The sequence below is a fragment of the Cyprinus carpio genome, chromosome A11 (genome assembly GCF_018340385.1).
Source record: "Cyprinus carpio isolate SPL01 chromosome A11, ASM1834038v1, whole genome shotgun sequence".
Lineage (NCBI taxonomy): Eukaryota > Metazoa > Chordata > Actinopteri > Cypriniformes > Cyprinidae > Cyprinus > Cyprinus carpio.
The window spans coordinates 10,788,631-10,802,117 of record NC_056582.1 but is presented as its reverse complement, the minus strand read 5'-3'; the positions used below and the strand labels follow the sequence as shown (position 1 = coordinate 10,802,117).

At 37.5% G+C, this 13,487-nt stretch overlaps 1 protein-coding gene across 3 annotated transcripts in view; it reads right to left on the bottom strand.

The window, feature by feature from the left end:
- Positions 1-11,794, bottom strand: part of LOC109063640 (chemokine-like protein TAFA-1) — a 140,262-nt gene extending 128,468 nt beyond the window's left edge. The window contains exons 1-2 of one of the 3 annotated variants that reach the window (XR_006161108.1): positions 11,095-11,792; positions 9,322-9,459 (exon numbers count right to left, since the gene is read on the bottom strand). Coding sequence is in view for 1 of the 3 variants with exons in the window: in XM_042766192.1 (XP_042622126.1) it covers positions 9,322-9,445 (124 nt within the window). In the remaining 2 variants the exon portion in view is untranslated. Of the gene's footprint in view, positions 1-9,321; positions 9,460-11,094 lie in introns of all 3 variants that reach the window. The other 2 variants (XR_006161107.1, XM_042766192.1) reach the window with 2 other exon arrangements.
- Between the last annotated feature and the right edge of the window lie 1,693 nt (positions 11,795-13,487).

Here is a 13,487-nt window from a genome sequence, read left to right as displayed (position 1 = left end):
AATACAGCGGAAGTGACAGGTGGTGAAAGAGAAGATATACACCATGAGTCACATATGCATTTGAGAGTTTTCAGCTTATGAGAGTACAGGGCTTTTTTTTTTCTCCTTTTTTATTTTTTTTTTTTTTTTTTTTGCCGGTGTGGTAATCAATGCTCTCTGTGCCCTTTCAATCCACAGGGAAGATATTATTCACTCCCTTCCACTGTGACGCCCACTGCTCTGATATAATGTTATGCTTTAAACAAAGACTTCTGCCGATCTTTTCATTCTGAAACAAGACATTTTGAGCATTTCATTAATTTAATGTGCTTAGTTTATTTTATTTGCCTGTCCAAGCTGCTTTAGCTAATCAGTCACTTGGTTCAAACCAACCGGGTCATGGGAAAACATAAATAAAACATACAGTAAACAAGAAATCTAAAATATTTAGCAAGGTGTCAATTTGTACGATGTGATTCATATGGAACAGCATGATTTTTTTGGAAAAATTTGAAGGTAAAATTTCAGAAAATTTTCAATTTTTGAAAATGAATAAAAAAAAATAAACTTAATAGAAAAATAAAAGTGGTTTATTTAGATGACAACTTTATAATTCTGTAAGTCTATAAAAGTATTTTTTCACAAATAAATTCTTATAAAATTTGAATGAAAAGCAAGTAAACATACAGCACACAGTGAATATGAAAAGAAAATGGCATAGCATTTACATTTTAATTACTTTGTTTATTAATTTATTAATTTATTAGTCAGAACTGTTAAACAGAGACAGTAAACAAATGAAGACTTCATATAGTTCAGGCACTGGCGTTTTCAGCGCTGTCAAAATAGAAGTCCCTCTTCCAACATATCGGCCAAACAGAAAAAATTTAATGCCCAATGCAGTAATTAAATACAAAATATCTGCCTTGGCAACATATCAGTCGACCACTACATGACCCAACCCAAAATAGACCTTCCAAACCAGAACGGAAGTCCAGCAAACCAGTTTCGGCTAGTTTCAGCTGTTTTCAGGAGCGTCAGTATGATAAAACTGTTTATTCTTGCAGTGTGTTTTAAAAGAAGGATGTCACAAACTTTTTTGGAGGAGGTCACTTAGAAAGTGATAAATGAAAAATGGAGTGGCACAAGCCTCTCAGTGTCTATCTGAGGCAGCTCAAATAATGTTTCTTCTAAATACTTGCAGTGAGCTTTGCTATATAGGCCACAAAAGCACGGTAATCTCAGACCTGTGTTTCTGTGATCCAACAGCAAAAAAACTAGACAGTGATGCATGCAAGTCATGGATGTAAAACAATAGGGATAGACGCTGGGGAAAAGCTTTCCGGAAGGTAATGTCCACTGGGGCCTGAGGTGAAGGATGTGTTTGTTGACTAGGTCATTTAGCTAAGGACGAAAATCAAGTCTCGCTCCTTCTTATCCTACATACAACTAACACAATGAAACTGAATCAAACAGAAAAAATCAGGGAAATTATTAAAATAAAGTTTTTGGCCAGTTCTGCTCACATACCTCAATCCCAATAGTAATTTAATTAATCTAAGTGATTCCTGTTAATTATATATTTCATTTTATTATTATTTATTATTTCAGTTGTTATACTGTATGCATATATTGGCAAAATTTTATGAAAAAAAAGAAGTGTGATAATAAAAGTAAACATAAGACTGAAAATGAATAACGATTCAGTGATTCAGACAGACTTATGATTTTCTTGAAAAGGAAAAACAAAGTTGTTGAAATGAAGAAAAATAACAACTCCAGAGGAAAAAACATGACCTGTGGCAACATGGTGGGGATTGATCTACACCTGAATCACACTTTGAACAACCCAGTCAATAACTGGGTCTCTAGTCAAACTTACACGCCTCAAGGGTGAGATTCATGGAAAAGAAAGAAGAGAAAAAGATATAAATAAATAAATAAATAAAAATAAAGAACAACAAGTGGAATAAAATTGAAAAACTTAAGTTCAATCATTGAGATCAATAGCGGAAATTTGGCTCTTGTCTTTCCAATTATATAACTGCAGCCAGAGATTCCCAAATATCATCCTGATACTCAGAGAAGTACAGCTTGTTGACAGTCTAGGAAATGGCACATTTAGGATTATAAATCCTGACTGTCACTAAACAAATTAGATATTACGGTGCAAACCGGTCCAAGCCATCTGCAGTAGCATCCACTGAAAGAGCCAAGAAAAGAGCGAGAAGCGCTGTGGCTTTATATCAATATCCTGCTTGTGATTTCAAATTGCAGAATAAGAATTCATAGCACTTTGAATGAGAGGCACTAAACAGTCGCAATGATTTGTGGGCTGGAATTCATTTTATATATGGCTCATGTACTCTGCCTGCATTGCAGTTAGCCAGATGGGGAATTTGGTGTCTGGGATCATTTCACTTAATGGAAGCATTGACCATTGGCCGGCCTGCGGCTCCACATCTCCACTTCTCACTCGAAACTCCTCTGCCTAAATTGACTGACAGAAAGCGCTTCTAAGAACTAAACCTCAGGGACAAACAAAGACATGAGTAAGATGCAGCTGTAATTAGCACATGTAATTATATCTAAATTCTAAAATTCAAATGCTATCAAGGCTCTGGCATGAATTAGAATACCCTCAGACAGAGCTCTTCCGCAATGGATGTTTTCGAGATGCGTATAGCCATAATGAATAAACCCATGGGGATGGAAAGAGCTTCAATGCCCACCTTATTTTCAGGCGGAGGCTGCGATACGAGAACAGGTCTCTAATCCTGTCCCGTCTCATTGCACTTGGCAAAGAAAATCCTTTAATGCACACACCATGCTCTTTCCTCTGAATGACAGTTTTGCTTTGTAAATATGAATAATCTCCATATCTCACTTTTGCTGAGTTGCATGTGCAACTCAGAAAAGATAAAGAATATCTCTTACTGCAATCTTTGTAGTATCAGTAAAGATTTCCATTATAAAACAGCAGAAATCCAAACAAAACGCTCAATGCACTTTCGTAATGTTCTGCATGGGTAAAGCTACTTGGGAAATCTGGGCAACCTTGATACGGTGGCTTGTTTTGGGTGACAAAGCACGCAAACCAACAGGTACCAGAACAATGTCTTTTACATCTAACATGTGGATAAAACATTGTATGCAAAAGATTTGCAAAGGTTCGTGCGCGATCCGAATTCTACTCAAATGTGCAAACGTGTACATATGAGCATGCACACACATACACACTACCATAAAAAGAAATGTAATAGGATTCTTCAGCTTTTCCAGTGACTGCCTTCACTATCACACACACAGTTAAGAGCACTAATCCATGACAAATTGTCTCATCTGATCCATGACAAATCATCTGAAGGCCAGATAGAGATGAGGAAATTGAGAGAAAAAAGGAGGTAGAAAAAAAGACGGAAGGGGGAAGGGCATCAGGAACAGCTCGAGAGAGACATCTGACAGAGAGAGAAAAAGAAAGACAGAGAAAGCGTGAAAGCAAGAAGGTGTGAAAGAAAGAAAGAAATCGTGAAAAGGCAAAACGAAAAAGAAAGAACAAAAGAAAGCACAAAAAGTGAGAACAAGAAAGAGTAAAAGAAAGCACAAAGCAAGAAGGCAAAGTGTGGAAGCAAAAAATTATATCTGGTTTAGCCATGAGGCTTCAGTTTAACTTAATAAAGTTTAGTTACGATGTCCATGTGGGCAACATGAAGATCCTGATGAGGTGAAATCGGGTTAGTTGTGGTGCAGTGGTGACAAGGTGCAAGGGTTTGAGCGAGTGAGTGTGAATCATCCCAGCTAGCCCAATCAAACCTCTCCTTCATCCAATTTGCTAAGAAATCAGATTACTACGCCATTCCAGTGAGCTGCATATAATTGAATTTGGTTTTATGTCATCAGTTTCCCCTTTTATTTAGTTTGCCACAATTAAAAGTATGTGTGAAATTAATCTGATTGATTCACAATAAAACCGCCGCACAAACGTCTTTCTTTCAAACGCATTCTTTTGGTCGCTATTATTGTGATTTGAAGAGATAGCAACATTGCTCTTTGAAAAAAACAGATGTGTACGTGTGGACTCAAACCTGCATTGCCCACATCAGCACCAAAACTCAACATTCAGCATTTGATTATAATTATACACACTACTATTCAAAAGTTTGGGGGTCAGAAAAATTTCTTTATTTTTATTTGTTTATTTTATTAATTAATGTTTTATTGATTTTAATTAATACTTTTATTCAGCAAGGGTGCATCAAATTGAGTAAATTTAGGAGTAAAAACATTTATAATGTTACAAAAGATTCTATTCATTAAAGAATTATTTCCAGAAAAATATTAAACAGCACAACTGTTTAAGAATAAATGTTTCTTAAGCACAAAGTCAGCATGTTAGAATTAGAGTTTTTTTTTTTTTTATATTTTTTATTACTATACATACAGTATATAACATCTGTGCTGTCAGGCTCTTGAAAAACATCAGCCACCACTGACGTAAATGCACCCAGTTAAATTTTATTCAAGCATATTTTTTTTAAAACTTACTGTATTATTAAAAACTATAACATAACATATTAGTTGACATAATTTGATGAAAGTGAGAGCATATCTGATTCATAATCCATTGTCGTCATTGGTTGTATAACAGGAGACAACTGTGACTAAGGTTAAATCAAACTATGACCCAACGTGCACCTACAATATTGGTAATTCGCATTCTCAGGAGCACTCTGGAGGCAAGCAAATAAACGCGAAAAGAGATGAGGTTAGTTTCTCTCTCTGTTGCTGGGCTACAACACCAGCTGACTGGGAAAATATTTAGCAGCGGTCGCTGTATCAGGCCAAAACCAGAGCGGCATGGGCCTTCATTTAGCAAGGAGAGAGGAGGAAGAGAAACACTGCAGCTTGGGATTGTGTCATGTCACATTGTGCTCATCTGTCAATGTAGTGGATTATTTCTTGAGAGACCAGAATTGGCTGCCCGGAATCGGACCGCCATCAATATCGGCTGCATGGGCTCATGGGATGCGGACGACTTGGAGCCGGTGCCTGAACAGGTGATGGAGCAGCGGAGTGACTCAACTCGTTACTCAATATAAGCCTCAGCTGTGACTGTTTTTTTTTTGGTTGTTTCTCAAAAAAAATAGGGTTGTGGGGGACAGGGAGAAAATTCAAAAGCAACCAAATCCATTTTGGTATTCATGTCAAGCTCCTGTTATAGAAGGTAAGCCGATTTCTGCAGTATTGTGAAATGCCTGAACTGCATGGAGGATTACACTTGTACAGAGACACCTCTGACCTGACAACTACTGTATCCATCATCCTCAGATAAATAATGATTCTGCTAACTGTGCAGCTAAAGCTACCCAACTGCATTAGTTCTGTATTCACTGCATAAACATAGGCTATTTCTTTTAAATACATTTTTAATAAAAAAAAAAAAAAAAAAAAAAAGTAAAAGTAAAAGGAAATGGTATCAGGAGACAATGCAGGCTGGACTCAAACCTGCATTACCCACTTAAGCACCAAAACTCAACATTCAGATTACTTGTTGCCTTGTCTACTTAAAGAGATAGTTCACCCAAAAATGAAAATTAGCCCATGATTTGCTCACCCTCGAGCCATCCTAGGTGTGTATGACTTTCTTCTTTCAGACAAATGCAGTCTGGGTTATATTAAAAAAATGGCTCTTTAAAGCTTTATAATGGCAGTGAATGGGTGTTATTTTTCAATAGTCCAAAAGACGTCAAATAAAGCACATCCATCCTTAATAAAAAAGTGTCCCACACAGCTCCGGGGGGTTAATAAAGGACTTCTAGAGCGAATCGATACATTTGTGTAAGAAAAATATCCATATTTAAAACTTTATAAACAGAAATCTCTATCTTAATCACTGGGTGAGCTTAAAGGGCCAGTACTTTGCAACAAATGGCCGATAACTGATACTGACCGATTTAAAGACAAAAACTCAACCTCCAGCTGCTAAATATTTGTTGGTTATTGGCCTATCTATCACCGTTTATATATATATATATATATGAAATAAAAGAGGTGGTAAAAAGTAAAAAGGTGGACTGTGTTCAGGACGTGTTACATGCCAGACTTGAATCCGCATTGCCTATCTAAGTATCACAAGTCAACCAATTAGAAACCGATGTTCTGCCGTAAATAGCACTAAACTAAACAACATCTAAACAATTCTCCCTGAAATAGAAATCGCTGTCAATTATTCAGCACAACATGTACAATCTTGAGTTTGTAATAATTGGTCATTAAGAGAGAATGTAGAAAGATACACGTCTGCCTTAAACATCTTTTCAACATCAAGGACTTCAGCCTGCATTTCATCATTTACAAAATTTTGGCTCAGGCACCTAAAGGTCCACCTTTACTATGGAAATACAATTGCTCCTGGCTACACTGATACACTTCTGTCTAACCCACAGAGTAATATGGTGTTGTTCTCTCCTATCTGGGTTTTGAAGCATTTTTGGCACTGATATAAAGTGTTTGTCCTCGAGTATCATCGGTGGGGGTGTTTCACAGTTAAATAAATGATGACAGCTTTTCAAAATGAATCATGCTCTGCTTTCCTTTACCCAGTCTCATTTTTAATCTTAGATACTTTTTTAAATAGGCTTTGATTGCTGGATAATAGCACCATGGATAAAAAGAAAGGCAAGGAAAAAATAAAACATTTCAAAATGTTAGATCTCTCTCCAGGCAATGGAAATCTATTTATAATAAAAGGTCTTCTTAATGAAAGTAGAGATGGTTTTAGAATTACAAAATCAATTTTAATTCAGGTATTAATCATAGTTTTTTAATTCCCAGAAAATTGCTGCTGTCCAAGTGATTAGGAGCCAGTGTATTATCAAATTCTTGAGTGAAAGTGCTAGTTTTATTTTACAAAACTTTACAAGAACTGCACACTTGGGTAGAGAACCTCAATCAGTAAAAATGAAAGTTGCAAGAAAGAATAGTACAAACAAAATTAAAAAAGTAAATAATAATAAAATAAAAGAATTTTCAAAAATATGAAAAGATACAAAAGTAAAAACAGACAAGTTGTTTTTTCTTGTCAAAAAATCAGTGCTTAACGTGTCAAGCAGAGCAGATGTCTTAAAAAAACCTTCATCAAACTCTCCATTCAATAAGTTAATTTAAGATATTCTCTAACATGCAAAGTATAAAGTTTTAAAGTCAGTGGAGATGGAAGAAGCCAGTAGGTAATACTGAAGGGTAGCCAATGATGCCTGCAGACCTGACATCAAGAAAGCTCATTAATACTGCCGATACACTCAGCTTTACATGTTTGTTGATTCAGTTCCTTTGCAGGAAAGCTTGAGGAGCTCAGTGACACCTAATTAGCATGTTCCATGTCTTTGCACCTTTACCATTATAAAGGAATTATATAAAAGTCTCCATTAAGCATGGTTCATCTAAAAGATGCAGTATTACACCACAGAGTTAGAACTATAGACTAAGATTTCATACTTTGAATCATTATTCAGTCTCACTAAAAACTTAACCAGTTATTCCATTACTAGGTCACTTCAATATGAAAATGTTTGCAACATTTTTACTCACTGCATATCAAAAAGAACATACATGAATTGTGGTACTGTCATGATGGTCCAATGCAGATTATGTTATTTAAACACCTGCATAAAACTCACAAAAGTTGCAGTTTCTACAGGTTTTGTTTTTGTAGTAAAAACATCTTTAAACCAACATTTCTGAAATGTATATTATTATTTCATTCAAGGTGTGGTTTCTAAAACATTTTTAAAATGTTGTGAAACATTACCTAATTGCAACCAAAATACAACATTGTGAAAAGTGTGTTTGCTAGGTATGGTATAGTCCACTCATTTGGCCGGGTAGAGGAGGGGAAATGCTTGTCCCAGGCCCTGAGCATTTTAGCTATGACCCTTACTGACTGTACAGAGAAATGTGGCACGTCAACCAATCATAATCAGCCCATAAAGAACGTCTCAAGCTTTCGGTTTAGTTTTTCCTAAACAAATATGTGCCAAACAATGAGCACTTTAGCAAAACAAGATCTTCAGCCACTGCATTATGGATGCGTGTGAGAGTGGGAGCATATTTAAAAGCTACAACCCTCCATTACCGAGCCCTTCTTGACCTTGCTAACACCAGAGATATGATTTCTCACACAAGTTTTTGTCTAACTTTTCCATATACCACGGAGTGTGATGGGGGATGATTTCTTTTTGTTGTTCAGCCGACCCCTTTAATAATTCAGGGAACACTTACTATGGGGCACGCTCTTTCTTAGAACATCTCTGGCACCATGCTCTGCTGGACCTGGAAGCACGGTGTTAAAAATTCACCCGGGTCTTTCTGACGTTCATCGCACTTTTCTCTCCTTGTATTGGATTAATGAGTGCTTTCTGAGAAGTAAAGCACTCTCACACAAGTATGCTGTCTTATAAGATGTTAAAAATAAAAGAAATGAACAAAGTTTGCAATAGTTTAAGCACTTATCACACTACACTATACTAGGACTCCTGGTGTGCTCCTTTTTATACCCTGGATGCAAATCGATAGTAATGAAGTAACAAACACATTTACTACATAATCTATAAGGACAAGACGTTGCAAATATTTAATGAGCATGCGGCGATCTAATGCTTGCAGCGTTAAATTGCTTTGGAGTTCTTTGTAGCCTTGCTCCGCTGTTGAAAGTATCGCTGCCATTTGCATACTTAGTGTTGAAGAGAGACCCACCTTGCTGTCTCTCCTCCAGTCAGCCCTTGTAGCGAAACACTACTTAATTGCCAAATACTTCCATAGAGCGGGCGATAGACGTAAATTGTCATTTCCACCAGAGCCTCTGTGATCAAAGCTGCTTGTATTCACAGCATGCTGATAGGAGAGTTTAGCCTCAAGCCTGTCTCGCGCACACACATATACGCACATGGAAGATTTCCACCGCTGCAGTCTCAGGATAACTCACGATGCAAAACCCTTTACAAGCCACTCGTAGAAAACAAGAACAAAGCGTCTTGAACTGGGTTTCTACGTAAATCTCTTTTCATGACAGAGGTGGGGCACAAGAAGAGGATAACACACCTACCAAAAAGATTCACAAGCATTGCAATGAGCATTTTATGGACTTAGGCTCACTTTTATGCAAAACTGATAGCGATAAAGTCAATACACAGTCATCTCCATCTCACATGCATTTTAAAACCTGAGCGTCCCCAACCGAACATCTACGATACAGGGAATTCCACAACCAGCAGAGTTAAACACTTCAACGAACACATCACTGACTCAGTGACAAGGAACATATGGTTTAAACAAGACACTGACCCAGAATCTGTATGGCGTTGCGGCCCGGGTGGGTCACATGATGCTGCTGGATGGTCTCGTACAAAGTGGCATGGCACAGCAGTAAGCAGCTAACACTTATCCACAGACACAGGAGCCAGGACATGGCAGGAGCACCGGCTGAAGAGAAAACACACCAAAGACAGAAGATAAAAGCAGAATGTTTATTCTATCTGACACACACCTACATGCACGTACTATTTCAGCACTCAGCATTATTGAATATTACGCTTTTAACAAGCATAATTTCACACTTTAACTTTAATTCAAAGTCAGTGTAAATTAAAAACGACAATGCTTTTTTTAGATCATCAGGTAAAGTACATTATGACCACTGACTGATCATTACATATTCTTAAAACCACACTAATTAATCTTAAGGGAATAACCTTTTTTTTTTTTTTTTTGCTTTTGCATTACTTTATGGTGAGTCCTTTCATAACTAGTGCATAAGCTTGGATTGATCGGCACTGCAAGACAGGAACACAAACTAAATGAGTTCCGCTTTATTATGTAATGACAATGATTTAGAGTCAAAACATAAACAATGAGCCTAAAAACTCAATACACAAACTCTTGGACTGTTTAAACAAGTCCAAGTTTAAATTTATAAGCCAAAGACTGACATCTGTATTGCTTTAACACTTTTAAATCAGTGTCCTGGACTCATCTTCCAAAACTCCATCACTTTAAATGGCAAACAGTGTTTAATTAATGGATAGTACTCCTGCACTCTTCAAGCTGACAGGTATCACTCAGTGCACCCTCAAATGACATTGAAATTTCTAAGCCTCAAAATTAAGCATATCATTATTAACAGCACATTGTAATCCCCTTTGCTACACTAAAGCCTCCTTAATCCACAGTTTTGTGGAAATGTGAACTGTTCCCAGAGGAGTGCTATTCTCTCCCTGGCTGGCGAACTGCCTTGAAAACTTCAACTGTCTTCTTGCATATCTTTAATCTTCCAGGTAATATTGTAAGTCACTTTTCTATGAGATGGTGTCTGAGATTCTGACAAGTTAGTTACAGCAGCTTTGGGAGTCGCTGCTCACAGCTATTGTATAATCAATGCATTGATCTGATAAATCATCTGGTTGGATGCTTTTACATGTTTTACTTTGTGGTCCACATGCTCACCACCATCCTCGGACACACCTGCACACAACCACCGCAAGATATTCTGTACTCACACACTTAAGATGATGTGCATAGAAATGAAGGTAGAAATAAATAATAACAAAACTAATAATAATATTATAAATAAATGTTAATAAATGTTTTATTTTTAATAATAATAATAATAATACATATTATTATTATTTTACAATCTCTATGTGGTTTCATACATAATATTCTGAGAAGAAAAAAAAAAGAAACACTATCTACTCTATTTTGTTCTTGCACTGTATTGCAGATTTTATTACAAAACACAGCTCGTACGTGTTACTGAATGTAAAATACTGGCCATCATATGTTCATTTGTGTCACAGCAGCAGCACTGAGCTTTGGATTGGCAGGAAAATCTGCACCGTATTGAAACTGTCAACTCTTAGCATCATTGATAAGCATGTACGCAAATTATCAATGACTCAAGAAACGAACAAAATGCATGCTTAAAAGTGGCTAGTCAAGTTTTCCGTTTCAAAAATGCACACATCTGCTGACCTTCTAGTCATTCTTGTGAAGTGACTTCTTGTAGATTTAAGATTTTATTTCACATCCTACCATGGCAGAACAATCACCTAATCTTACCTGTGAGATACGGTGGGGAGAACGTTTAAGTAACGTGCCGTCAATTGTTCATCCAATATCCTCAGCACATAGTCATAAATCCATCCATGCTCTCAGGAAAGAGCTTCCCAGCAAAAGTTCCTGTTCGGATCTGCGGGTCAGTCAGAGGGGGGGATGAGGAGACTTTCGTTCCCGCTCCTGCCCTTGATCCCCTCTTCTGTTGCAAGTCCTGTTTGCAATCCACCGAACACAGTCAGGCACCCGACAGCACAAACTCCCGTCACAGCTGTGGAACGCTGTCAGAAACTAGCTGGGATTTGAGGGACGAGAGGCTTGTCATGTCACCTTTAAATCACCAGAGAACCAACGTCTTCCTCCTGTTTCTCAGCCTCCTCACGCTTCTCTCTGAAGGTGAAGCTTCTTTGGGGGATAACAAGCTAATTTGTCTCTTCACTTTTTGGAACTGCACATGCGACTGCACCTCTCGCTCTCTCCCTCTCTCTCTCTCTCTTTCGTGTGCTCGCTCTCTCAGTCTTTCTCTCCCATTGAGAAGCCACTCAGTACAAGTCTCTCCTCTTCCCAGTGTACTGATTGTTGTGCACACGCATGTGTGACTGCAGGCGTGTTCGTGTGTATGACAATATCGCCTTACGAGTGGGAGAGCGAGACACATCACACGTCTTAAAGCAAGACTGCCGACTGTAGCCGAACAGAAAGGCACCTATACAGTTGATATAACCTTGTATGCGTGTGTTTTCTGTGCGCAACTGCAGCCTGGAAAGAAGAAAGACAGGATGGTTTAATTTCACACTATGCTTCCTCAATTCTTCAGATTTTGGAGGGTTTGAACAAAGAGACTGAAATATGTTCAGAGCATTAATAGAAGACTGTCCGCAGCTGCGTTTGCAATCATCTCAATATTCGGATTCAGATTGCTGCGGTGTTTCTTTGCCTGTTTGTACAATCTAAATGGCTCTTTGTGTTGCGCGCGGGTCTCGCTGGTTGTTGAGTGTTGCCAGAATAAAGTTGCAGCTGGCACGCCTGGCACACAGGAACAGTCGTCCCCTTCATGTGTGCTGATGCTGTTGTGGGAATTCAGTGGTATTTATCCGAGATGATTTTTGGATAATAAAGAATGACTATAAATAAACAATCAGATAACACATAAAATAAAATAATAATGATCACACGTGTGTGGTGTGTGTGTGTGTGTGTGTGTGTGTGTGTGTGTGTGTGTGTGTGTGTGTGTGTGTGTGTGTGTGTGTGTGTGTCTTTCTCTCTCTATATATTAACCTATGTAAAACGAATAAATATATTAGAAAAATTTGAGCAATAATTAAATAGATACATAATTAATTATAATATTAAGTATCATACAGAATATTTACTTTAAAAAGGTACTTTTTAATAATAAAAATAAATCTATTAAAACTATTAAAAAACTCCAGAAATGATTGCATATTGCATAAAAACAGAATAATGTGGTTAGAAATGTGTAATATGAATAGTATAGAGTTCAAGTGTTTATTGCCATTTCTCCCACAGGGAGAATCGAAACACAGTATCTCCAATAGTAACATCATAATGCAAGAAATAAGGAAACATCGAACAATAGCAACAATAATGACAGCAAAGCACAATAGACAAATATATGCAGCGTTATCTCATAAATTAAACTAGAATAATGAGTCTGCAATTGTTGCAATAAGGTAAGCCATGGTGTGCAATAATAAACATTAAATAGTAGTCCTTAAAGTAGATTGGTGCAATAATAAAAATTAAATTGTAGTCCTTAAAGTAGAGTAGTGCAACGTATGTTGGGAGAAGGAGAGTTAATATGGCATCCAGAGTCCATTGCTGGGTCCACAAGAGACAGAGATAAAAGATGAGGGCAGTGGTCAACCACAGCTGTTAAGTAACCTGATCACCTGAGGAAAGAAACTGTTTCTCAGTCTTGTAGTTTGTTCTTGATCACTAGAGTCTTCTTCCAGATGGGAGTAGGCAGAACACTCCAGCAGTGGGGTGAGTGCTGTCCTTCATAATTCTGGTTGCTCTCTTAAGGAACCACACCCTGTAGATGTCCTCCATAGATAAGAGACTGGTTGCAATGATGTTCTGGACAGCCTTTACCACCCTCTTGTAGGGCCCCCCTGTCAGCGGCCAAACAACTGCCAAACCAGACTGTGATGTTATTGGTCAGAATGCTCTCCACTACACTACAACTGTTAAAGTTGATCATGATAATGTTACTCATGCCTGTTTTTTTAAGTCTTCTCAGGAAGTGTAGTCGTTGTTGGGCTTTCTTCACCAACGAAGTGATGTTCTTGTTCCATGAGAATTATCTGTTAAATGAACAACCAGAAACTTGAAGCTTCTGACTATTTCCATTGCAGCACCGTTAATGAGTAGTGGAG